General features: G+C 39.9%; 1 protein-coding gene across 1 annotated transcript in view; it reads right to left on the bottom strand.

Moving 5' to 3' along the window:
• Positions 1 to 27,836, bottom strand: part of RNF145 (ring finger protein 145) — a 76,558-nt gene that overhangs the window by 14,994 nt on the left and 33,728 nt on the right. The window contains exons 3-5 of the mRNA XM_060765566.2: positions 21,052 to 21,160; positions 9,092 to 9,183; positions 3,264 to 3,499 (exon numbers count right to left, since the gene is read on the bottom strand). Of these exons, the coding sequence (XP_060621549.2) occupies positions 3,264 to 3,499; positions 9,092 to 9,183; positions 21,052 to 21,160 (437 nt within the window). The remainder of the gene's footprint in view (positions 1 to 3,263; positions 3,500 to 9,091; positions 9,184 to 21,051; positions 21,161 to 27,836) is intronic.

Here is a 27,836-nt window from a genome sequence, read left to right as displayed (position 1 = left end):
CGTTAAAACAAAATAACAAACACCAATTTGACTATTGTTTACTACATATTTCCTGACAAATCAGTGTCATCAAACTGAGTCAACACATCCTTTTCCTTTGTATTGTGTGATCACTGATTAATTGACTCTTAATTAATTTGTGTTAATTAAGATATAAATGTGTTTCCACAGCTGCCTTTTAAAAATGCATGAAATGCAGTCATGGCTTGCTCATTTTGATACAATGGAAGATATTTCAACTATACGATGTTCCCCAAAGAGGATTGGTAGTGGGCAAGCATGGAATGGGAAAGCTAACAAGGAAAGATATAAATGTTATTTACCTAAAACATCTAGACATGTAAGTAAGTTGCTTTTCTTAAAATCTCTAGGCCTTGCAATCTTGCTACTGAAAGGGTAACTGTAAGTGCATAATGGGCAGCTTAGCTTTTTAAACTTGTTTTGAGGCATGGGCATTCACATTTAACATCCAGGAGAGCATTCAGTTGAAAAAGTGGTAATGTCATAGCTGTTACTCTCCCTCAGTGTGTATCTGTGTTCAGCATGGCTTTAAAAACATTAAAAACTACTTTATATAAAGCACTGGAAGTAACACAGCATGTCATCCTCTCAAGGACTCTTTCTAAAATTTGCACTCTTCAGCTACCAACAGAAAGAAAACAAATCCTTGTTGTTGTTGTTGTTGTTATACTTTGGCATTAAGTCTGCTTTGACTTATGGCAAACTATAAATGAGAGACATCCAAGATACTCTGCCATCAACATTTCATGAAAAATGTTCAAGCGTGTTATTCATGTGGAACAGTATTCATTCCACCATTTTCTTAAATCCTTTGCGAATCATTGCATTAACTTATTAAGAATATATGGATAATCTTGGAGACTGTTTTGGATAAAAAGAAAATGAACAAAAAACACCTGTGATTAAAAATAACAATATGTGATGTAAGGTCAGAAAGAATGAAATGGTGTCAACAGGGAAAATAATTACCACTAACTTCCATGCTTCCTGATTTGCAATCTGGCTGTGATGAGATTATAATTATACCTTTGAGCTGGCTTTTGTGTTAAGGATCTAATCTAATAAAATGTAGGTTTAGAGAATAACGGCTTTTTCTAATAACATGTTGTATCTCTCCTGAGTATCTCTCCTGAAATATAAATATATATTGGGAAAATCTAGGAGATCAAAAAAGAAAAAGAAAAAAAGAACAGTGATTCAGAACATTACACTAAACACAAGTCTATGCCCTCCCTATATTTTCCATAACTTGACTTGTTTCATCCTGTGCAAAGCTAACTTGACAGTGATTTGAATTCTAGTTGTGTTCACTTCAATGCCTACAACCATTAAACAAACATAGCTAAAACTTCACCTCATTCAAAATAAAAAATGTAATTAAACAATCAATAAAATTTAAACCAGAAAAAGCAAAGTAATTTTAAAAAAAAACCCAATGAATAAACAATGCTGTATGTTCTCCTTAAGTAATCAGTCTTTAAAGCAGTAGTTACCAACCTGTGAGTTCCTGGGTGTTTACTAGCTGTTAGGATTTCTGGGAGTTGAAGGTCAAAACATCTGGGGACTCACAGGTTAAGAACCACTGCTTTAAAGGTTTGCCAAAAAAGGCTCCACCTGTCTGTGAAAATAAATCAGTCTAGCCTCTCTAGGGCCCCTTCCACACAGCCGAATAAAATCCCACATTATCTGCTTTGAACTGGGATATATGGCAGTGTAGACTCAGATAACCCAGTTCAAAGTAGATATTGTGGGTTATATGGCTGAGTGGAAGGGCCAAAGAAGGTCGTCAACTAAGAAGGTCTCCTCATGTTCCCATCATATGCAGCTCTGAGGATTGTGGGACAAAGGCAGGGACATGGAACTTACACAAAGATTACACAGCCCCCCCGCCCCCAAGCTTGAAGTCTTGAATTTTAGGCCTTTTTTTCATGTCAGGAGTGACTTGAGAAACTGCAAGGACATTGCCCAGGGGACACCCGGATGTTTTTGATGTTTTACCATCCTTGTGGGAGGCTTCTCTTGTGTCTCCGCATGGGGAGCTGGAGCTGATAGAGGGAGCTCATCCACACTCTCCCCAGATTCGAACCTGTGACCTGTCGCTCTTCAGTCCTGCCAGCACAAAGGTTTAACCCACTGCGCCATCAGGGGATCCTAGTTTTAGGCCTGTTATTGGGTTTATTTAGGATGCTGATTCAGAAAATGGACCTCATCAGCTCTTCTCTTGTTCCTTCGATATGGTTATCATGGGGTTTTTTTATGGGTGAGCAGATGATACCTGGTAGACAGCATATATTCTGTATCATAAAAACTTGAGCAGATAGAGGGGAAACCGATGCCATTTTTGGAATCAGGAGGTCAAATAAACCCAAAATTCTGAGTTAAATGTTAAAAATATTGGTGTTCTATCAACCAAAATCTACCATTCTGTGGACTCTTCACAGCGATCAAAATTAGCTATTATGGATCTGGTTCATGCTTGTATACATCACTCCAAGGAACTAAACAATAACCATATACTACACGTATAGAAGATTAGAACATACACATATTCAGTTGCAAGTCATCAAAAACTGTGTTATGGAATTACGTTATGTGAAAACTGTTCTTAGAAATCAAGCTTAAGTTGACTTATAGTTAGTAAAATGTTGACTGAAATATTAGAATAGCTTTTTCCAAGTTTAATCAGAATCAGTGACTAAGAAATCTCACAACATTGAATGATACACACAGAGAGTTTGGAGGACATGTGGTGTCTTTAAACCAGTTTACCAAACTATTGCGGCAGGTTCCGAAGGAGCTCTTGGCAAACATCCCTGACAAGAAGCTATGCATTTTCACCTGCCCTGACTCACTGCCTTATTAACCAATTGAAAGGCATAAGGATTCTGTTTTCCTCAGGATACTGAAATTAGTGATGACGATCTTTTTCCTCTTCCCTTTCATTGTTCAGCTCAAGAAAACATACGTTTCTCAATGTTACCTTCTCATTTTTTCCTAAACTTTCCAATCTCATTTCAGAAAATGTATCTGGGAAATCTTCTTACCAACATACACCTACAATGTTGTAGATAACACATACTCTTGTTCAGTCATTAATGAAGTGCCCTAGATTTACAAATGTCTTCTATCCAAACCACAAACATTTAAATATATGTTATTCCTCCTTGTCCTATCAGCTTAAGTTATGGAAAATAAGTCAAGACCAATGTAGAAATTCAGTCAATATTTTCAGCATACTCTACCTGGACAAGTTCTCTGTATGCAGACTTTGCCAGATTGTACGGTACCAGAAGATTAGACGCCAGAAAATAAAGAACTTCCAAGCCAGTGAAAATCATCGCAAATTTGTTGATGATCACGATTGTTTCCAGAGGGACCAGGCAGAGTCGTGCCAGAAGAGGGAGCATGTGAGCAGAGAAGAGCCAGATCTGTTTGGTTTTCATGACACAGGAGCAAAGGGTGCACACCACAAGCTGACCTACAAATGACACAAATGAAAACATAATCATAATGTGACTCTCCCCTCTCCTTGAATATTCCATGAACAGTATCATACTTACAGTACACTGTAAACTACACATTACCTCTTAAAGTGTTACCCTTTGCCAGCATTGATAGTTGCAATCAGCAAAGTTTTATTACTTTTTGAACAGTTCAAAACTAGTATATCAATTTTTTTTAAAAAAATCTGAAAATATAAGAGAACACATTCTCTAGGAAGGAATTATGGGTTGAATATCCCTTGTCCAAAATGCTTGGGATCACAAGTGTTCCATATTTTGATTTTTTTTTTTTTTTGGATTCTGGGATACTTGCACATAATGAGAAATTTTGGAGATAGAACACAAATCTAAATGTTAAATTCATTTATGTTTCATATACACCTTACACATATAGCCTGAAGTTAAATTTACAAACAATATTTTTAATAATGGGGGTGAAATGCAGTTTATGTATGCTGAACCATCAGAAAGTGAAGGTGAAACTATCTATTCCTTCTATGTGGACAATTTTCGAGTATTTTGGATTTTTGGATTCCAGGCAAAGGATGCTCAATCTGTATTGGGTTAAATTTATCAATTTTCTCCAGAGTTTTGTAAAGCTGCCTCTATACTATATCAATACGCTGTGAATGCATAACAAAACAGATGCCTGGTCAATGATTCAAAGGGCTGCCTTACACCTAGGCTGTAAGATTGGGCAGGACCCAATTTCCATCCCCGTGCATCACCTCCAATGGGATGCACCTGTGCATTGGCAGAGAACTGAAAGTGATGTCACATCATTTCTGATAGGCTTATTTGTGGGAGTTGGAAAATGGTTTAGGGGATCACTGCATTTGTAAGCGGGTTTAAAAGATCTGAGGGCAAATCTGGTCTGAAACCATCCCTAAAAAAAAGATCAGAAAACCAAATGGGTGTGTGTGTTTTTCAGAGCTGTTCTCGAGGAGTGTGAAGGAGCACAAGATGTGCCTGAGTGCTCTACGCAGGAACACTTTATAGGCCTTGCGCCACATATCCAACTAACACTGCAATCACATGTACATTTACTCAAAATTTTCAGAGCTTGATGTGGCACAATTTCTGGAAATGTTGACGCTTTGGTGGAAAATCCATGTCTAAAACCCATTTTTGTATCAAACCCAGACATTTTATTAACATTTTAGCAACATGGGGACACTTTACAAATAAAATTGAACAACTTGACACATTCATGAAGTTTAAAAATATAAAAGCCCTAATTTTGAATAAGTAAAACTATCAATATCCTTTACACTAAACTACTGCCCACTAAGCCACTTGAGTGTGTTTAGATTGCAGTTTTTGCCATATGGGAAGCAAGAAGAATGAAAACAGAAATTACAAGTATGTAGCAAACAAATTCTTTTATGGGGATATAAAATATTTCATAAAATTACAAGGACTAGGGTAGCACCATAGTTAAATATAATTTTTAATTGAACACTGAAGTTTTAACCCTCTTCAGGAGTATATTATCATAACTAATGAATGCCACCTCCCTGTTCACCCAGTAGGTGCAGAAAGGCCTGTCTTGGATTTGAGTGATATGTTTATGTCCATGGTATGCCCAAGAATCACCATTCTCTAATTATGCAGCCTGGTATAGATAAGATTTTCTTGCCCTGTACTGTTATAGTAAAAATATTCTATGGTTAGCGAGAAGAAATTAGCCAGGAAAGAACAGTGGAGGGATATAATCCTACCATTTTGTAATGTTGCTATAATTTTCATATCTGCATAGGTTACACCAAAAGAGCGCAAAAATATTCTGCTAACACTGAGTGTGTATACATGTATAAACACTAGTATGAGTTTATTTTTTAAAGTACTTGGCTTCCACTGCACTCATAGCACTGCTACCATAATAACAAGTTTCACAGGCTATGGCTGTCCTTTCAAAGTTCAACATATAATTAGATGCCACAAATAGATGGAAAGAAGTCACATTTTCAAGTTGCTCTACTGCTGAGGTTATCACCACAAGGAAAACAACACTGGCCACAGTTTATATCCACATCCTGTTTCTCAAGATCTACATATTTGTCAAGCTCTGGAGATTTGACCCCCTGCCCCCCATAGACATAGTGGGATATCTTGAAGATGGGACCAAAGTCGAAACACAAATTTCATTTATGTTTCATTGGGGAACAATTTTAACCTAATTCCTGTTGAGTTTGATTTTTTAGCTGTTCTAGACTTAAATGGGCATGCTGATTTCAAAATTGCAGTTAGTTTCTTTCTATCGTGTCAAGTTTTTTTCCTTCTATCGTGTCAAGGTTATCTTAATATGACCACTCTAGGCTGGATCTGGATCGAGGGAAACACTGGTGCTCTCCTTCTATTGGCTGAAAACAATATGTGGGGAGGGTTGGGGGACAACCTTGGAGACCAATGAACGGTTTGTACTTGTCTAAGCTATTCAGTTACACATGAGACAGTGTGGTGAGAGGTTGTGTGCTGTTCTATATAGTGAATCGTATCCCGAAGTGTGGTCCAAGTTCTTGTTTGTATACAAGGAGTTAGCAGAATTAATTTTTTTATTTACTTATGTATTTTTTTCTCTCCTTAAGATTGTGTCTATCTCTGCTATTTCTTTCCATAAGTGCCAAAACAACCCTAATTCATTTTATTATATCTGTGGCAATTTCACCATTCCCAGTCAAGAAAACTTTGTGATCAAGGTAAGTCTTGGGCCCCTCACAAGGTGTGCAAGCAGTGTGTTGAGAGATGTGGATGAAGTGAACACAAGATACATTGCCTTTTGGTATACCTATTGCTTGGTAAGAGCTGAGATCATTCAAGTGATTGTTACTTTTGTACAGTTAATACGCCAGGATAATAACAAGAAAAACAAATGTCAAATAGAGTATCCTAGTCTACCATCAGCTAAACATCCAGCACTTCATTCAGTTGAATTCCAACTGCCAGTTTTCATTGAACTCTTTGGAAAAGCAGGTATATGGGTGAAGAACTAAGTGACAGAAACAATGAAGGTTTTGAAACTGCAGATGACTCAGTTCATAAGGGATTTGTCAGCGTGACTTGAATGATTTGGCACGAGATTTGGAACTATTCAAATTCTCTACAGCTTATCTTATTTTCTTTGTGTGTACATTTTTTATGATTTTTGGGGCAAGGGGGGGGGGGATATCCTGTACCCTTAAAAGGTGATGTGATAGAAAAAACTGAGGTCATTTTTTGGATTCAAAGGCCAAAAGTTACTCAAAAACAAGTGTCAGATCTAGTTCACTGAAAATTGTGTTTCCCAGTGTCATATACAGCTTGCACACGGAAGGTATTTAAACACAAAAAAACTTTGAACTTTGAAAAATTTTGTGCATAGACGAAGTTTGGCTACACTGAACCACCACAAAGCAAAGGTGCCTCTAACTTAATCACCCAAATTTGGAAGATTTTAGAATTTCAGATATCATGATAGGGGAGACTCATCTACCAGAAATCAACAAGATGACATCTTCCGCTTAGAAATCTCTATGAGTTATAAACATCCCAATTTCATAACAGGATTACTTTTGAAACAATTTCTTCATTTGTATAAGTTGGATAGAAAGGGTGAATACTTTTTCTCATGTTAAGCAGCCCATGTCCGCCAACACAAGGGAAAGTGCAAAAGCATCCCAAGGGCAAGTGCAGAGGGACCCCATTTGCACCTCCTGGATTCAGCCGAGAGATAATGAAAAGACTTAACACGGTATGGGAGAGGGGGAGAGGATTTTCCCCTCCCTTCCCTTTCCTAATTTGCTAAAAGGGTGGAAAGTAGGCTGACAGCCAGGGAAACATCTGGGACATCTGCTTTTTATAGGGACATTGTGTAAGTGAAGCCTTTCCCTCCTTTTTTCCCCTCTTTTCTTTTCCTTGTTAGGGCTCCTTGAGTTAAAGCTCAGTGGGATGTGTGAATATCCCGCTTTCCCCTCATTCACTATAGATATGCTAAAATAAGAAATACAAAAACTTTCAAAACTCAAACATTTCAGATAAGGGAAGTTTAACCTGCACTATAAACTTATTTAATGAGATTTTCCGTTTGAAGCCCCAGAAAATGGAGTATTTCACAGTCTCTTCCCAAGTCTACAATTGCAATTTATGCCTGTGTTGGAAAGTAGTGGGACAAACCGCAATCAGGAAGCAGTTTCGGAAAAGTGCTTGAAAAACTACATTATAACAAAAAAGGAGGGAAATCCATGTAAAAACTGCTTGATAACCGATGTTCTCATGCAAAGGACAGATGGGACTTCAGCACATAAACAGTGGGGTGCAGATAGTCATTTACAAAATTATAAGTATATAAATTTCTTTGATTTGAAGATAGACCCCCCCCCCTTCCTAATATAAACATTTCTAAAAATGAGAAATGTCTCAGAATCACAGTTGCTTTAACATATATATGTATATATCTTTTTTTCTGTTAGTAGGACTGAAATTAGTGTGCATCTTACAATCAACGGCAGCTTAGAATCAAAGAGATACGGTAATTGAATTAATTTTGTAGTTGTTTTTTCCCCAGATAGGAGTCTCAGTCTAGGTCAGCCAAATTGGGAAACAGTTACAGAAATAGCAGCAGTGGGAGGATAAAAACAAAAAGCATTTAGTTTGTTTTTCAAATGCAAGGTAAACAAGATGCTTCCCTAACAAAAAAGCATCCTTTGCATGATAAGTGCAAAATGGAAATTATGTAATTTGTGAGCAGAATGCAAATAAATGTTTCAAAGATCCGTATTTTTTTCTAATTCCCAGAATGACAGAAGGTATGCATGTTGTGAAATCAACTTAGAAAGGAAAACAGTGCAGCATCTCACTGCTGCATTAGAACCTGTCTCCCTGAAACCAGATGTCAAGATCTCCACCTCCTTTCTTAAAATCAAGACAAAAAGATTGAACATGTCACATGCTGTAGCAATCATTATTTCTTATAGAAGGCTCCAAGAATTTTAAGTAGTCAACAACCAACCAATGCCCAAAGACTACCATGGAACAAAGTGCCTTCAAATAATATCTGAGGCCCAGAATCAAAGTCTCTGAAATTGGTTCATTAATTTTCTATGACATTATTATGATAATTTTATTTCTGAGATACAAAGTAATTGTTTATTAGGTATTTTATAGCTTGAAATAACAATTTAACTTGACCAATGTGTGAAGCAGCATACAAAATGATTCAACCTAGGATCTTTAAATTACTTAAAGACTATTTCATCCACAGAACTCATATTACTGCATGGCACAAGTAGAAAACAGGAGTGAACAAAGAGAATGCTAGCAAAGAAGGCAGAACAAACAGCCCCCAAACAAGGGAAGCAAAAGAGCAAGTATTCCATTCTGGCTGATAAAACTGTACAAAATCCACTCCACTTAAGTTGCTTTCTAAAGTCAATAATGGTAAAGTAAAGCTGCAATTCATATAGCAAATATTTTCAAGTTGCTCCAAGAATACTTTGGGTGGTGCACAATGTATTTTACTGATGGGTATATATAGTAAACCCTACAAAACTGGAGCACCTTAGAAGACAATGGCATGTGCATGCACTCACCAATTAAGGCTGTCATGAAACGATTCATGGAAAGCGGTTCTAGATACATTGGGCCTTCATATCCAGACTCCAGTTCACTCTTTACATAATCCCTAAAAGAATAAAAACAATGAAAATATGTTAGTACAAGCAAAAGCTGTATGCCTAGCATTTACTTTTACTGACAAAATGCATTAACATTCCAAGTGAATTTAATAGACTTTGAGTCTATTTTAAGTACTTTGATCTGTAGTGCTCTCTGCCCTTTTTAGTTCTAAAACCTTTCACTAACATCCACATCACTTATTCCTGTAAGTATATAGAGAACACTGTACAAGATGTACAAGATGGCCTAATTTAGGTGTAACAACTGATGGTTACTGAAGAAATAATTTCAAACAGTTCTAATGAAGGCGAGACATAAAGAAACTAGGAGAGATGATTAAATAACTGAGTTTAAAGGTAAATGTTCAAGAAATGAAAAAGGGGGGAAATCACCAATGAGGAATTTAAACCAACAACCAGCACTGCAGAGAGAAACACAGAAAAGCAATGAATGCAGAATGAACTCAGGCTTGTCAGAGGAGTTAAAATCTTGTCTAGAGATGAAAACACAGACTCAAACTCTGGTAAAAGAGATTCCACCTAAATATTTGTTTGTTTCTGGGTGCAATTCAAGGTGCTGGCTTTAGCCTATAAAGCTCTGAATGGTTTGGGCCCAGCCTACTTGAGGGACGGCACCACACATGAGCCCTGAGATCATCAGGAGAGGCCCTTCTCTCGGTCCCACCACCAACACAAGCACTGTTGGTGGGAATGAGGGGGGGGGGGCCTTTTTGGTGGTGGCCCTGCAGCTCTGGAACTCCCTTCCTAAAGAGGTGCGAACAGCCCCTTCCTTGCTGGCCTTTTGTTCACAAATTCAAACTATTTTGTGGAACCAGCCTTTCCTGAAGAGCAATAATAGGCAACTGTCAAACAGTTATTGCCAATATACATTTTGGAATGCCATTTTGAACCTGGCAATGCTTTTACACGGCTGAAAGAAAATGGAGTTTTTAGGATCCCAGTGTAATTTTTCTAATGGACAACCTCAGTGGCCTGAGGGTCTGGGAATTTTTAATCATATAATGTCTTAATTTATTAATTTGTTACATATGGTTTATGTAGTATGTAATCTGTTTATTTGGTTTTGTTGAGTTTTATATTATGTAATTTTGCCACTTTTAACCATGAATCCCATCCATGGGAGAAAAGCGGAATGAAAATGAATGAATAAATAAATAATATTTAGGAAGAACTGCCCGATGCTAAGAGCTGTTTAGAAGAGAAATATGCTACCTTGGAGTGTGGTGGAAGCTCGTTCTATAATTGTTTTTAGACAGAATCTAGATGGTCATCTGTTGGGAGTGCATTGATTATGTGCTCTTTAAAATGATAGTAGAAGTGGGTAAGTTCTTCTGAGGATTAATCAATAAGAACTCTAAACATGTTTACTGACAACCATGATTTGTGGAACTTCCTTCTTGATAGCAATATTTAAAAGTGATGTCTTATTGTGCCAAGTTATTGTGTCTTGCCTGACTTATCCAATTCTACAGCATGGATAACGGAGACCCAAATAAGAGACTATTTAGGAATAAGGAATAACTTTATTCATTTACTATTTGATTATGGTGCCCTTTCTCGTTCATTTAAATTTGCAGCCTTCTGCATCCTTTTCCATGATGTTCTGTGGTCCAATTTTATTTTATTTTCCAGTCTCTAACAAGGGAGCAAAATATTCCAGCTGCAAGACTGGCTCAACAGCTTTTTTTCATTTACTTCTCCTTACAAACAATTTACTTTTTGAGTTATAAAACTGACAAGCGTAGGCATTCTCAAGTGGTATGCACTCCAAACGTCCCTCCTGAGTAACCCTGACAGGCTTGCAACTTCACTGCAGATTTTTAAGCCTTACAAGTACGTGCGAGTTATGCTGAAGTGGCTCTCTACAGGCTCCAACCTGAAATCAAAATGTGTGAGAATAAGCATAGAATATAGAGGATCAGATTGGATAAGTATGCTTTGTCCTCCTCCTTTCATCGTTGCTGCTCACATTTTATTTTTTCCCCTCCTCATGCCAGCAGTGAGTGATCTGCTGCTCTGGAAAAGTATAATCTATTCTGTTTTGGATGGATGATGGGAGCTTTCCACCATCATTTTTCCACCTTTCATTTTCTCAAAATAAAAAAACCAATCAACACTAAACTTCAGATTAGATTCCTGTGCCAAGACTGCCTCTGCAGAGACTCTGCTTCAGCTGCAATCCCACAGCCACCTTCCTGTTAGTAAGCACCATTGAATGCAATAGGAATTCTGACTCACCAAGCACAAGATTGCTCCATTCATTTGAAACAGTAGACAATATAGTGAGTTTTATAAATTGACCTGGCTACAGGGAAATATTCTTGCCAGTTCTGAAATAGGTTCCTAATTACTTTTGTGTATGTGTGTTTCAGGAGTGACTTGAGAAACTGCAAGTCACTTCTGGTGTGAGAGAATTGGCCATCTGGAAGGACATTGCCTAGGGGATGCTCGGATGTTTTGATGTTTTACCACCCTTGTAGGAGGCTTATCTCATGTCCCCGCATGGGGAGCCGGAGCTGACAGAGGAAGCTCATCCGTACTCTCCCCAGATTCAAACCTGCAACCTGTTGATCTTCAGTCCTGTTGGCGCAAGGGTTTAACCCATTGCACCACCAGGGGCTCCTACCTAACTGCTGATCCATTGCTATGTACAATTGCAATGGTGTTTTACTCCTAAAGATGGTGCCGATGGTGGTGGGGCTGTGAGGCACCTCTACATCACTGTTTGCCATCCATGGCATCCCATAGTCCTGGCAAGTTGCCACCAGAGGGGACAGACTCAGTCTGACATTGGGAGGGTCAAATTCTGCCCTCCTTGCTGACTCAGAGAGAATCTCGGAGCCTATTCCATTACCGGTAGATCACCAGAGCATCAGGGAGCATACTACTCAAGGGTCTGGAGAACAAGCCCTATGAAGAGCGGCTAAGGAGCTGGGCATGTTTAGCCTGAAGAAGAGAAGGCTGAGAGGAGATATGATAGCCATGTATAAATATGTGAGAGGAAGCCACAGGGAGGGGGGAGCAAGCTTGTTTTCTGCTTCCTTGGAGACTAGGACGCGAAACAATGGCTTCAAACTACAAGAAAGGAGATTCCATCTGAACATAAGGAAGAACTTCCTGACTGTGAGAGCCATTCAGCAGTGGAACTCTCTGCTCCAGAGTGTGGTGGAGGCTGCTTCTTTGGAAGCTTTTAAACAGAGGTTGGATGGCCATCTGTCAGGGGTGATTTGAATGCAATATTCCTGCTTCTTGGCAGGGGGTTGGACTGGATGGCCCATGAGGTCTCTTCCAACTCTTTGATTCTATGATACTCCACTTCTCAAACAGCTCTACTGGCTGCCTGCCTATATGTTTCTGAGCCCAATTCAAAGTGCTGGTTCTTACCTATAAAGCGCTATACGACTTCGGTCCAGGCTACCTGGAACACCGTGTCCCCTTAAACATACCGTACTGAATATCCTGCAAGTACTGAGATCCTGCAAGGAGACCCTTAACTCCATTTGGACCCTCTCCAACATGTGTTTAAGTAGGACCAGGGAAGGTTTCTTCTCAGGATTGGCACCAGCACTTTGGAACTTCCTTCCAGAAAAACTAAGATTGGCCCCATCCCTGTTGTGTTTCCGGAAGTGTGTAAATACCTTCCTAGTTAAGAAGGCTTTTAATTAAAGATGGAACCATATGTTTTTGGGGCTAGGTTGAGTTTTAAGGTCTAACATTTGCATTTCCAAGGGGTTTTACACTACTGAGGTGGGACTGGGTTATACTGCAGAGATGATTTTAACTTTGATAATTATGTTTTAATTTGGTATTGTATGGTTTGCATGTTGGAAGCTGCCTTGGGGCAGCTTGTGGAGAAAAGTGGGGTAGAAATATCTTAAATAAATAAATAAATAAATAAATAAATAAATAGCAACACTAAAAAAAAAACAACAGGAGAATTCCAGACAAGAATCTATCAGGGCCAGCTAACACCTCACAACAAAGGATCCCCCAGGCAGCAACCAGACAGGTTTTGAAGCTGCAAGGCCATTAAATGCTAATCAAAGTGGCCAAGTGCAACATTCATACTTGCCTCAAACCAACAAGAATTCTTTCTCCCACCCTGGACATTCCACAGATATATAAACCTCACTTGCCTAATTTCCAAGAAACCTCACAACTTCTGAGGAAGCCTGCTACAGATGTGGGTGAAACGTCAGGAGAGAATGCTTCTGGAACATGACCATATTTATTTATTTATTTATTTATTTATTTACTGCGCTTATAGACCGCCGTTCTCAGCCCTAGGGCGACTCACGGCGGTGTACAACATGTAAAATCGGGTGCAATTTACAACATAAGCCAACATCAACTAGCAATATCAAAAACAACATTAAACAACATCAATATCAATAATACAATTACAATAAGTCATTCGCGACGTCTCATCGTTGAACCACAATCCAAATCTCGTTATCCATGTTCCGTTCCAATCGTCATTGCCAATTGTTGCAGCACTTACTCAAACGCCTTCTCAAACAACCACGTCTTTAGTCTCTTGCGGAATGTCATAAGGGAGGGTGCCAGTCTGATGTCCACAGGAAGGGTGTTCCACAGCCGGGGGGCCACCACCGAGAAGGCCCTGTCCCTCGTCCCCGCCAGGCGTGCCTGTGAGGCAGGCGGGATCGAGAGAAGGGCTTCCCCGGACGATCTCAAAGTCCTCGTGGGCTCATAGGCCGAGATGCGGTCAGACAGGTATTTTGGGCCGGAACCGTTTAGGGCTTTGTAGGTCAACACCAGCACCTTGAATTGGGCCCGGTAGCAGATCGGCAGCCAGTGGAGCTGGTACAACAAGGGCGTTGTATGCTCCCTGCGTCCCGCTCCTGTTAGTAACATGGCTGCCGCGCGCTGGACTAGCTGGAGCTTCCGGGCCGTCTTCAAGGGCAGCCCCACGTAGAGAGCGTTGCAGTAGTCAAGGCGGGATGTGACCAGAGCGTGTACTACCGTGGCCAAGTCAGACTTCCCGAGGTACGGGCGCAGCTAGCGCACGAGCCTGAGCTGTGCAAATGCTCCCCTGGTCACCGCTGAGATCTGGGGCTCCAGGCTCAACGATGAATCCAGGATCACACCCAAGCTGCGAACCTGTACCTTCAAGGGGAGTGCGACCCCATCCAGCACAGGCTGTAACCCTATACCCTGTTCGGCCTTGCGACTGACCAGGAGTACCTCTGTCTTGTCTGGATTCAATTTCAATTTGTTTGCCCTCATCCAGACCGTTACAGCGGCCAGGCACCGGTTCAGGACCTCGACAGCCTCCTTAGTAGCAGGTGGGAAGGAGTGACAGAGTTGGACATCATCTGCGTACAGATGACACCGCACCCCGAAACTCCGGATGATCTCACCCAGCGGCTTCATGTAGATATTAAACAGCATGGGGGACAGTATAGAGCCCTGTGGAACCCCACAAGTCAAAGGATGTGGCGTTGAACAGGTGTCCCCCAATAACACCTTCTGGGTGCGGCCCTCCAGAAATGACCGGAGCCACTGTAGAACAGTGCCCCCGAGACCCATTTCCGCAAGGCACCCCAGAAGGATACCGTGGTCGACGGTATCAAAGGCCGCTGAGAGGTCCAGAAGCACCAACAGGGACACACTCCCCCTGTCTAGCTCCCGGCGCAGATCATCCACTAAGGCGACCAAGACCGTCTCAGTTCCATGTCCCGGTCTGAAACCAGACTGTGCCGAATCCAGATAATCCGTGTCTCTCAAGAATACCTGGAGTTGTGAGGCCACTACGCTTTCCAGGACTTTGCCCAAAAAGGGGAGATTGGAAACTGGCCGAAAGTTGTCAAATCTAGTGGGGTCCAGTGATGGTTTTTTCAACAGCGGTTTTATAATAGCTTGTTTTAAGCTCGCTGGAATCTCGCCTTCCCGAAGGGAGGCGTTAACCACCACCTTAACCCACTCAGTCAATCCCTCTCTGGCCTCCTTCAGAAGCCAGGATGGGCAGGGGTCTAGGATGGACGTAGTAGGCCTCATTCCTCCAAGTATCTTGTCCACATCCTCGGGCTTCATCAATTGAAAAGAATCCATCAAAATAGGACAAGCAGGTGCTCGTGTCACATTCTCAGAGACTGCATTTAATATGGAGTCCAGACCGGAACGGATCAAAGTGACTTTGTCTGCGAAGAACCGAGCAAATGCTTCGCAGCGCGTGGCCGAATTGTCAGGGCTCCCGCCTAGGGTGGAGGGAGTTAAAAGACCTCTGACAATCGGGAACAACTCCGCCGGACGGTTCCTTGCAGACGCAATAGTGGCCGCAAAGAAAGTTTTCTTTGCAGCTTTTATTGCCGCGGCATATGCTCTTAAAAAGGACACAAACCGTGTTCGATTTGACTCGCTCGGATCTGAACGCCACAAGCTCTCTAGTTCCCTCTTCCTTCGCTTCATCACTGCCAACTCCTCAGTAAACCAAGGAGCTGGTTTAGCTTGGCTACTTGAGAGGGGACGTTCCGGAGCGATCGTGTCAATTGCCCTGGACATCTCTCCATTCCAGAGAGCGACCAAGGCATCAACAGGGTCACCTACCGAGGTGGCAGGAAAATCCCCAAGAGCCGTCAGGAATCCATCCGGATCCATAAGCCTCCTGGGGCGGACCAACTTAATGGGTCCTCCAACTTTGCAGAGGTTGGGGGGCGCAGTGAGCCTAAATCTGACCAGGAAATGGTCGGTCCATGGCAACGGAGAGATGGTCAACTCCGCAACACCGCCACCTTGCTCCCATCCCTGGCAGAAAACCAAGTCCAATGTATGTCCAGCGCAGTGGGTGGGGCCAGATATTTGTTGGGACAGCCCCATGGTTGCCATGGCAGACATGAAGTCCTGAGCTGCTCCTGTGAGGGCCGCCTCGGCGTGGATATTGAAGTCTCCCAGCACAAGAAGCCGTTGAGACTCCAACGCCAGGCTCGAGACCACCCCCGCTAGCTCAGGTAGGGAGACTGTAGTGCAGCGAGGTGGACGGTACACCAACAGAATCCCTATTCTGTCCCGGTCACCCACCCTCAGGTGGACACATTCAAAATTTGTTGACTGCGGGATGGGACTCCTGGTAAGATGGATGGAATCTCTATAGACCGCTGCGACCCTGCCTCCCCGCCCTCCGGATCTCGGCTGATGCTGCACGGAGAAGCCTGGTGGACAAAGCTGAGTTAAATTCACGCCTCCAGCTTCATCCAACCAGGTCTCCGTGATGCACGCCAGATCTGCCCGCTCATCCAGGATTAAATCCTGGATAAAGGTCGTTTTTCCATTGACAGATCTGGCGTTCAACAGCACCACCTTCAATCCAGAGGGACCGCCAACTTGGTTACACCAATTTACCATAGGAGACCGGTTTGGAATTAGTAATGTAGATATACGATCCGAATTAGGCCTAATTTGTGGTCTCCTTTTCCCGCATCTCCCCTTCCCCACCACGACTTCTATGGGGGCCCCTCGGCTAGTGGAACACTAGCCTGGAAACCTCACAGCAACCCAAATAAATTAATAATAAAGCCCTGCAGGGCTTCAGATTTAGGTATCTGATAGACTCCAGTTTAGCTAAGAAAGCAGCCTATTGCACAGTATGCTAGTTTTTGCAAAACTCTTAATCTAAGTATAACCTGCTTTCAGAAATAAAATCTACTGGTATGGCAAGGAAGAAAGGAGTGCTGGGCCTCACTTCCCTCAAATACTCCCCAAAGGAGACTTGTCTGGCTCATATTTGAGTCTCCCCAGCACTGATCACAATTCTTCCCCAGGTTCTCTTTTTAAAATCAGGCTGGGAAACAGTTCATTCTCCTATGTTATACATGGAGTGCAGCTCCCATCATTCATAATTATCATAGCCAATGGTGAAGAATGACCAGAGCTTTGGCCTGAAAACATCAGGAAGGTATTCCCTGTTCATGGGTTAAATTGTGGTTCAATATGCTACACGCAACTGTAGACTTTTTATTATGTTGGTGGGTTTTTGAAAAATCAGACATTGCAAATCATTATTCTAATTGTCATTTTCTGAAACAAACATTTAGGGGGAAACCTATTAAAGGTGTTTGCAGTATAGAAGCAACTAAAATATGGCAATAATCTCCAAATAATAGCCTTGCTTATTAAATTGCCATGATGGAGGAGCACAAGAGGAACTGTGTGTCTTGCTTCATTAGCATTTGTTTCACCCTGTTCTGGCAAATAAGTGGAGAGAATATGCTGTTATGAAAAAAGAAGCAATCACAAGGGTTTTTTAAAAAATGTACCACATCCAGAGATATACTAACAAATTCTTTGGCTGCAAATCTTATAAGCATGTAAGGGTAGAGAGCAAATAAGAAAGAGTGGAAAGCCCCAATGATTTCCCAGAGACGATGAGATGTAGGAGTTTTGCCAGCCAGTTTATCCTAATCTACCATCCTACAATTTTTGCAAAGCGAATATTATATTTTTGCTTCCTTTATTTGCTCCATGATTGACAGTTGAGTGTAACCCTATTCCTACACAAACCACAGGTTGCCTGATACTATAAATTGCAGGTTTGTGGCTGAGCAGATCTCATACATTTTTTGGACAGGAACGTTCTAGCTTTTGATGCTGATAACATATCCAGTTTTTGAAAGAGAAAATACAGTCTACCGAAATACTGTAATACCGTATTTCCTTGAATATTAATGTGCCATCAAATGAAATGAACACTTCAATTTAGGAGGTGTACATTACAAAAATGGATTTGCCCTTGCATATAAAGCACACAACAGTGCAGGTATAGCATGAGGAGGCAGGCAGAATGAATGAGGCCATTTAGGAAGCCGTGTTCCTCCATCAGGCCATGCATGATTTCCAAGTGGCCTAATTCACAAAGCCTTAAAAGCTAAGGGGGAGGTTTTAAAGTCCTCCCCCCACCATCTCTCTGTCCGGCCTCCAGGGTTCCTCCGGGCTTTTTCACACAGGTGGGTTTATGCACCTGTGTGAAAAATGCACCATCAAATCTTTTACACCTCATTTTTTGCAATATAATTCAGGCAAAAAATGTGAGCATTAGACTCAAGTAAATATAGTATATAGGAATCAGCGTTTCACTTTACTGTCATGTAAACATTTAACAACAACAACAACAACAACAACAACAACAAGGGACTTGGGATGGCTTACATGGGGGATCAACATAGTTAAAATATAACACACTAAAGTACATAAAACAGCATAATAAAACAATATAGAACAAAAAACAACGTAACACAGTATAAAAACAACCATCAAACAAACAACCAATGGCCTGAGAAGTAAAAAGTTTCTGGGTTCAAGTGGTGCAAATCAATTGTGAGGACAGGACAGATGAATAAAGTGCAAAAGCCAGATGACAAAATTAGGAATGTAGGGCAATATTAAATAGAGCACTGTGTTTCTAGGTAGGGAACAGTAGTAAAGCGCAAGAACTATATTATGGGTCAAAGCTGAGGGGCAAAATTATCTAGGGAACTGTCTAATCAAAAGCACAATGGAACACCCATGTTTTTAGATCTTAGATTTAGCCTTCGATCCTGCGAAACACTGAAGATGACTTCACCTTCCAGGGACCTATTCACACTATACATTTATATCTAATGGGGTCTGTAATTTGGTTAGAGACATAGGAGAACTCTGGCTGAGGACTCTACCCAACCTTACGATGGGAAATATAAGTTTGAGTAGATTCCAGTTTAACAGCCATGGGTCCATGTAGTGTGAATGGACCTGAAGTGCCCCACTGAGTACCCTTGGGGGGGGGGGGGATAGTATTCTGAGTGCCAAATAATCTCATCCTGCCCCAATATGGTGGACAGAGGGGAATCACCAGAATTCATAAAGAGACATTTTTTGCAGACAGGCTTCTGCACTTATGGGAGGTGCCTCTGACTGAAATTGGACAATTCAGTTCTCCTCTTCTGCTTCATCTGCTCAAATGCTGTAAAGGCACTGGATCTCATCTGATTTTGGAAGCAAAGCAGGGTCAGCTCGGATGAAAGACCCCCCCCCTCCCCGGAAAGAAGTAGTACAATCATGGTCTAGCCATCTTAATGTACAATGGAAGAGTTAAGGACTGTCTGTATTGCACTACTAGCAGTAGTAATGAAAAAGAAGAAACCAAAAGAACAATGCAGCACGGAACATTTGAGGCTCAACAGATAAGAAAGAAAAAATATTTGAAAAAAGTGATGGATGGGCTGACAAGAAAATGAGAAAGGATAGTTGAGAGGTAGCAGAAGAAAAGAGAGATCAACAGATTGTGCATAATGAAGGGCAAAAGGGAATAAGTAGGAAAACCCAGAGAAATACGAAAGCTAACTGGAGCTAAATGACAATCCCACAGCTGACATATTAATGAAAACAGACTGTTAACAGCAACAGATTGTTTCAAGAAGATGTTTCAAGGCTGAATGGACAAAACAACACAATAACAGGGAGGAGGGTGATTAGGAACAAGCACATACTGTATAATAGTAATGATGAGAAAGGACTAGAATTTTGAAAATAAAGGGCTATAAACATACACACAAGTATGGAGTGGGCTGAGTCAGAAGCACAAACCAAAGCTAGAGAGAATCAAGGAAGGAATCAAGGAAAGAAGATGTGGGTAAGAAAAAAAGAACAATCAATGTATCACAACAGATTAGGAGCCAAGAAAAAATATCCAAGAGACATTTGGAAAAATAATAACTATTGGTAGAAAAACTGATCTATGTCTAATGTGCATAGATAAATATCTAGTAATCACAGAATGTAGCAGCTATGGACAAAGCAGGGCATTACCTAACTTAAAGTAGAAAACACAAGATTAAAAGACACCAGAAAAGCCAGCAAATTAACTGGACTTTTATGGTAATTAGTTGTGTTGAGGTGAACAATTAGGAAAAGCTTTGAAACTACAGAGATAATGAAGATGCAGATGAAAGATTTTTGGTTTGGTCAATATGGTGGTCAAGACAATTAATAGACATACATACTTCGTGCAGAAACAATACATAAAGCAGTACAAGACACAAAGAAGCCTGGGCTTATGGACTCTTCCTCAATATATTTTCTCCAACATAACTTTGGAGAACACAAAAGATTTTCACTTATTTTTTTTCTATTTACAGCTGTTTTACTGTGATTTATACTAAAGTGTGAATAAACTGTGATTAAACTTAAAATTGTTTTTGGAAACTGGCCAACTTTATAAATTGGGTTCAAATTTAAATGTATGTAAGTATATTGTAGTCAAAGCTACCCACAGTTTCTCCAGATGTAGACTAAATGACTAGTCATAAATGGTTAGTCATAAATAAAAATAGACTAAATGGTTAGTCATAAATAAAAAGAGAAGTTTTTGCTCTCCTTGTAACCATGAGACTATGAAAGGGTAAAGAAATCAATATAGTATTGTATGGGTTAAGCATTCCTTATGTCAAATGCTTCAAATTAGAAGTATTCTGGATTTCAGAATTTCTTTTGGTATTTTATAATAACTGTATTTGCACACACATATTTTGGAAACAAATATCTGATCATAACTCTTATTTGCACATGCACATATCCTGATGGTAATTTTATTCAATATATTTAAATATGTTTACACATAAAACAAAGTTTGTGTACAATGAACCATGTTTGGGCTTGTCATTCTCCCATCCTACCCTATTTAAAAGGGTTGTTGTATAAAATATAAAATGAAGTGGGGGACAGACACATGTACGTACACTTGAACTGCTAGAAATATAGATTAAAGGAATAAATGATGGATTTACAAGCAGAATATGCATAAAATCATTTGAAACCCCAAATTGGGGGTGGGGTTTTTGGATATCAATTTCTGCTATTCTTACCTTGAGATCTGATGTCCAGCATACAGCAACAGGGCAGTTAGAAAATACAGGTAGAGTTGAACTAGGTGCTGTCTTGGTAAGGTTAAGAGTACAACACTTAAGATGTAACCTGGAGAGAAATAAAGGTAATTTATCGTTAAGTATATGAATATCATAAGACTGTTTTTCATGCCTTACTTCAAGTATGCGCTGAGGGCACCATGTAATTGAATTTTAAAAGCCTCCCTGCCTAGAATGCCACATTTCTAAGAGATCTTTCTCTCTCAGAGAGGTGAGCATAACCATTTAAATGAAAGGCCTTTTAACAAAAGACTGTGCAATTTGTAGTCCCCACTGTCCCATGCAAGATTGTATTATATTGAAGCTAAATTTTACAAAGTATTTATTTATTTATTTACGATATTTCTACCCTGCCTTTCTTTAATCCGAAGGTGATTTAAGGCAACTTAGAGCATAGGCAACTATCTGATGCCATTAAAACAATGTAAAAATTACAATAAACATTTAAAACAGAATTATAAAATACATACATTAAAACCTTTAAAAACATATAAAACCACTACCTACACTATTAGTCTCGTCATTCAAAAAATCATCTAAGCCCTTCCAGTATTCAATTTCACATAGTTCCATGTTTATCTATTGCACTAGGTTCCCAAAGGCTTGTTCAAAAAGCTATGTTTTCACTTTTCTGTGAAAGGTCAAGAGGGAAGGGGCTGATCTAATATCCCCAGGGAGCGAGCTCCACAGGCGAAGGGCCACCACTGAGAAGGCCCTGTCACCAGGATCCAAGTTTTGAATTGAAAGATTTCCAGTTCACTTCTTGACCTACTTCACAAGGCAAGGATGAGCAAAGGGCATCCTTCCAAATTTCGCCAGGCTGCCAGGACAGGTAGTGACGAGAGAACGTAAGAAATGCAGTCTCTCAACATCTGGAGTGTTCTAAAGTTTGCACCAGCAAAGGGGCTCTTCTCATGATTGCTCACATATCATAGAGGAAAAAGAACATAGCTCTGTCAGTCTAATATTAATGTTGAGGAGGTTAAATTGAGGAGAGGGAATATATATGCCTGCTGCACCATTTCCCTGACCAAAGGATCCTTCATGTTAACCCATAAGAACATCTGATGAAACAATCTATCAAGAATCAATAAATTTGAATGAATGAATGAAGGTAACTGCATATATAAAAATACAAAATGCTTAAAAATTAAAATATAGCATGCAAGCAATATATAATACAAAACATTCAATCTGTGAATAAGTAAATAAAGTAAATATTAAAACATGACTTTGCCGGCAGAATAAAGCAAGTGACGGAAAATGTAAAGAAATGAGTCACTTTATCTCTAATCCACGATTCTCACCTGACAAAAGATAAAAAATATCTTTTTTATCACATCTACTAGGAATTTTCAATAAAACTCCCTCATTTAACAAAAGGAATATAGCAAAACATGTCCAACTGTATCCTTGTTCATCCTGCAAGGGAGTCATTTGTTTTTATTAGAAGGGTACCACTGTTCATGACAAGGGACCCTCCTTCCTTCCAGTACTGCAGATGGCAAAAAGCTGCATCATGCTAGTGTAAATGCTGCTTCAGGTCTCATATTGCGAGAAAGATGATATAAAGTCTTTCTGAATGAAAGGACAATTAAATTTTCCAAGTACCGTAATCTGTAGGAGGAAAATGTCCTTAGTTGTACCTGAAATTTGTGTTAATGCCCAACTGCATCTCAAACTATATTTCAATTTTGTTATTGAACAAAACTAGCTTTGATAGGAGTCCAGGAATGTTGCAGTGATTCAAAATTTCCATATTTTCTCATTCAATGACCTTTCTTATTTTGTCATGAAGGTTGGAGCCAGTAGGGCTGACCCATGGGAAAGAAAATCAACTTTAAAGAGGACTCAATCTTATATACTCAGGCATAAGCTTCCACAGAGATTTGCCCTTCCTGTAGTTGCAAAACTAAATGAAATATGTAACTTTGAAACCTGATGTGGCTCTCAGAAGTTTGTATAACTTCAAGTCATGTAGTAGTTACAAGCACAGCACCGACTGCCTTTGGTGCAAGAAGAATGGCACTGTGTCTTTGGACTCTTATGAGAGCTCCCTTTGGAGTTTTTTGTTTGAACAGCCCAATCAGTCTTACAAAATGTTGCTTATTCTGGTCAACTGAGTTACAGCAGCCAAAGTAGCCTATTCTTTATCACCCATCAATCAAATGAATTATTGTATTTGTAGTATTACTGGTCAGGTTTATAATCTTTTTATTTAAAATGATCCGAATCCTTAAATTAAATAAAGTCTGAAGTCTAGCTAAACTGCCCTCCAAAACAGAAGGGCTAGCTATCACCAAGAACCCTGCAGAAGAAACAGCAGATGTGCCTGTCCCTGATGGACTCCCTTCCCCCATTCACATATTCACCAGACCGCTCTGATACCTTTCAGTACTGATATATAAGCATCCCCACATATTGTGACTCATTGTTGGATGGACCACTGTTTCAAGAAATCTAAATTATGATCATGTTTCACATTTCTGATCCCTGCTTATAAATGTCAACCCTTGGTTTGCTCTTTTGCTGCTTGGGGGCATGCCATTTTTTTCTCACATTCTGCTCGGTGCCATCAAGCGTTCAGTTTTCCATTTGTAAGCTAATAACTCTTGGGCTCCACTTTTCAAGTGATTCCATTTCCCGACAGTGATCCAGTCCCTAACCCAGCAGATAAGTAGAGGTGTCTTGCACTGTGAAGCTACTAAAATGTTTGGATTGTACTACTAAGTCAGGCTTTGCAACAGTTGCAGTCTTCATGCTGAATAACAATCCCATCAACAAAATAACTGTGTATTCAGTTGAAAATATGAATAAATCTGGTGTGCATAGAGTAGTTTGCACCAAAATTTTACAAAGTTCCTGATGGCAGAGAGGGAACCTCCAAGCAGCTAATACATTTATACATAGACTTTTCAGGCAGACAAGCGAAAATCAGAACTAAGGATAGTGGGCATGGTTTGGACCCCTTACTGCTATGAATTCTCTGCATTCAATCTATGTGTAACTTCTGCATGAGAAAGGCCTCTCATGCAGTTCACATGTCCACTTACAAGTAAGTCCTTGAAGGGCTGGGATGGCTTCTTTGTTTGTTGCTTCTGTAAAAGCTGTGCCAGAGACTGTTTAAATTGTTGTTTAAGAACACAGTGGTGTAGCTAATGGCCAATAACAGCTGTGTGGTCACTGCAGTAATTTTCTGCTATAATGCTGTCTCTGCTTATGAATCAAAAGCGGTATCTCAGCATTCATTCTGTTTTTATATCTGCTGTAACCACTAAGAAACTAAACCACAAATATTGCCAAAGAATTATTTCATCCCCACTGAAATCTTTTTTCCACCCACACTGTATTAACATGCCCGAATTATAGTGATTCAGCATATTTCCTGAAACAATAATTGGTGGGATATTGGGGGGGGGGGGTAGATCCTCCAAGTCTACCTGGGGATGAGGCTATAGCCCAGTGCAGAAGATGAAGCGGATAAACTACAGGCATGATAGCAACTGAACAGAAGGTCTCACACATTGTTTACAGTGAGAGGAGGCAATCAGCAATGCAAGCCAGGATGTGGTTCATGCCCAATAAATAATGGTTTTTATTCATGGTTTTCTACTTTCATTGGGATCCTGGGTATTTAATCTTAGTGAATGTGCATGCCTGACTATACATGCTTTGACTGGAGGTAATTGAAAGAACTTATTGAACTGCGCTACCTGAATAGTGCAATATGTTTGGACCCAGAGCCGAGTGTCAAGGTTGTTGGTTATGAACTAACTCAAGCCATTGACCATGGCTGAAAGTCTTCAAGCCCTGCTTTTCTCATCATAGTTCCTGTTGTTGTCCAGATAAAAGATCATCCAGCATCAATGGTGAATGCTCTTTATTGAGGAAACTGCATTCAGTGTTTAACTTGAAGCAGCAGAGAAATCCACTGTGGGTTGGCCCACTTCAGAAGTTGTGAGAGTAGTGTAGTAACTTGTTTTTTTTACCTTTCTAGATTTCTCTAGGTCTTCTAGAAAAAAATATATGGTCAGCTTCCAGAGAAAGTCAACTTCCAGAGGAAGTCCTATAAATGCCTATAGAAGGCACTTCTCCCCTGGAAGTTGGCAAACTCATTTTAAATGCTGCGCTGGAGAAGGGTTCGACAAATGTCATGGACTGCTCAAGGTGCTGAAGAACAGATTAATCAAATCCATAAATAATCAAATCCATTAATTTTTCAATTTTGACTATTAGATTACTTGGATGGATGAAATCCATCTTGGTAAACCCTCTCTTATATTAAGGAACCAACCGTCAAAAAAAAAAAAAAAAGAGTTGCAGCAGGTTGGCGAGTATCATGTGAAATCAACTGCTTCCTTCCAATCACGATTTCCACTTTTGTCTTTTCCTGTGTTTTGAAACACCAGCACATAAATTTTAGCAACCAGCACAGAGGAAAGTGTGAACAGGAATAGACTGCACAGCATGTTCTAGTGCAGGAGGATCGGTTTTGGCCACATGTACCTTCTTATTATATTAAACAACTAATTTTCTGCAAAGATATAACGATAATGATTGATCATCACACTGCAGAAGAGTTCTTCTCCCTATGTGCATGATCAAAAAGAAACACACAAGACCAAGTCATAAGATTATGAGTTCATTTAAAAATAGCTGCACACTAAAATAGAACATTTGAAAATTAGACCTGCCACTCACTCTAGTGTCTGCTTGAGCATGTAACACACAATGACAAGATCTGTTAGAAGTGTTAATCAAGACTAGAATTCTCTGTCCCTGGAGAATATGATAAAGAAGCAGGAATGGTACACTAGTGTGTGATAAAACTCTGATTAACACGGATGAGAATCAGTCGTTGAGATCCTCAAGAGGTGAAAAGGAAGTCCAAAGGGGCACAACACACTCTACCGGAACATGGAATGTGAAAAGCATGAACCAAGGGCAGCTAAGACAAAGTTAAAAAAATGGAATACATTGAGTGAATGGGCTCAGTTATTAATTAGAATGGAGACTGCAGTCCAGATTGACCATGCCATCATATTTCCCATTTCTACGCATGGTGTGAAAGCTGGAGAGTAATAAAAAGCAGATAGGAAGAAAATAAACTCATTTGGAATGCTGTGCTGGAGAAGAGTTCGACAGATATCACAGACTGCTAAAAGAACTCTTCCTATAAGCCAAGATGACTAAACTAAGCCTGTCATATTATTATGAGAAGACATGACTCACTAGAAAACACAATACTGCTTGGTAAGGTAGAAAGCAAAAGGGAAAGGAGAAGACTATATAACAGATGGTTAGACTCAAGCAAGCAAGCCATAGTTCTGGGTTGCAAGATTTGAACAAGGATGCTAATTTGATGACCTTATGATTTAAAGTGTCAACATAAAAAGGCGGTGGGCATAGGCCTCTTGATCATTATAATGCAAACTTTCCTTACTTCTGAAGTGATAGGATTTTGAAGTAAACAGAATTTCTATTAGTATTTAATAGTCAAATTGTATTTTAATAATTTTATTGTGCCAGGCAAGGTAGTGTGTTGCTGTTAACCATTGTTGCCTGGTTTTCCACTCTGAGATACAGAATAATGGGCAACTGGCTATCTCTCACTGAAGACAAGAGTATGATGTGAAAATATTTGACAGTGACCAAGTATGCCACAAATCCAGGAATGCCTTTATGTAAGTGGAAGTCAAACTCTGATTCATTTATGCAAAGGTAGGTGTGTGTATACATGTGTGTGTGTGGAGGGGTGGTGGTTATGCATACTTCCCTTACTTCATATATCCCAAGACTAAATGGAGGCATATACTTCCTCCAAAGCAGGAACCCCCATTCATACTACATGGGGGGAGGTTAGAAGACATATGTGCTTTTGTTTAAAGAGCTGTCTTGCATGCTATCTTTGAGTTTACTGGAAATAATATTATGGGAATGCTTATATGATATTTAGAAAGGCAGTTCCCAGACAAGGAAGGAAGGAAAGGGTTTTTAATTGCTCCCACCTCAAAATTCACAGCAATAAAACCAATGTTAAAATAACACTTTTCCTCCAGAAAAAAGTGTGTGGGGAGAAAGGATAAAATTATGGGTAGAAATGTAACATGCATGATAATTATAGTAATATCTTTTTGTCATTTTTATGGCAGCAGGTGGTTCCTTATCAGCATTACATGAAAAGGCAACAAAAAAGCAACCAAAATAAATGATTCAGCAAATATAACACAGATCCTTCATTATCACAATACTGATTCACATTTACTGTAATTCTTCTGCTCTTGTAAGTAACATGCAGTTTCATGTCATTCCACGAAGACTGTGTGCAAGCATGTGTGCTTAAGACTGCAATCCAGTTCTGGTCAAGCAGTTTTGGTGGTGGCTTTGTTCTTGTGCCAGAAGTCATAGCTTCTACACTAGCCACAGAGAAGTATCTCTTCCTCCAAAACCAATGCAGAGATACAGGAGGGTTGATACGTTTTAAATGTTTTAACTGCTTATTATTACTTGATTCACTAGTGAAATGTATCCTAATTGTTCTATTTGTATATTTAAATGTTTAACTTGTTAATTTTGAGTTGTTTTATAAGTATATCTTGATGTTGTTTATTTGACTGCCCATGATTTGATGTGTTTGGTTTTGTTTTTCCTGGCACTAAATGTTTCCCAATTTTTATTGTAAACCACCCTTCTTGGGAGATAGGGCAGGATAAAAATATATTATT

This window comes from Anolis sagrei, chromosome 2 (genome assembly GCF_037176765.1).
Source record: "Anolis sagrei isolate rAnoSag1 chromosome 2, rAnoSag1.mat, whole genome shotgun sequence".
Classification (NCBI taxonomy): Eukaryota; Metazoa; Chordata; class Lepidosauria; order Squamata; family Dactyloidae; genus Anolis; species Anolis sagrei.
The sequence above is the reverse complement of the archived record's forward strand: the minus strand, read 5'-3'. Positions and strand labels throughout refer to the sequence as shown.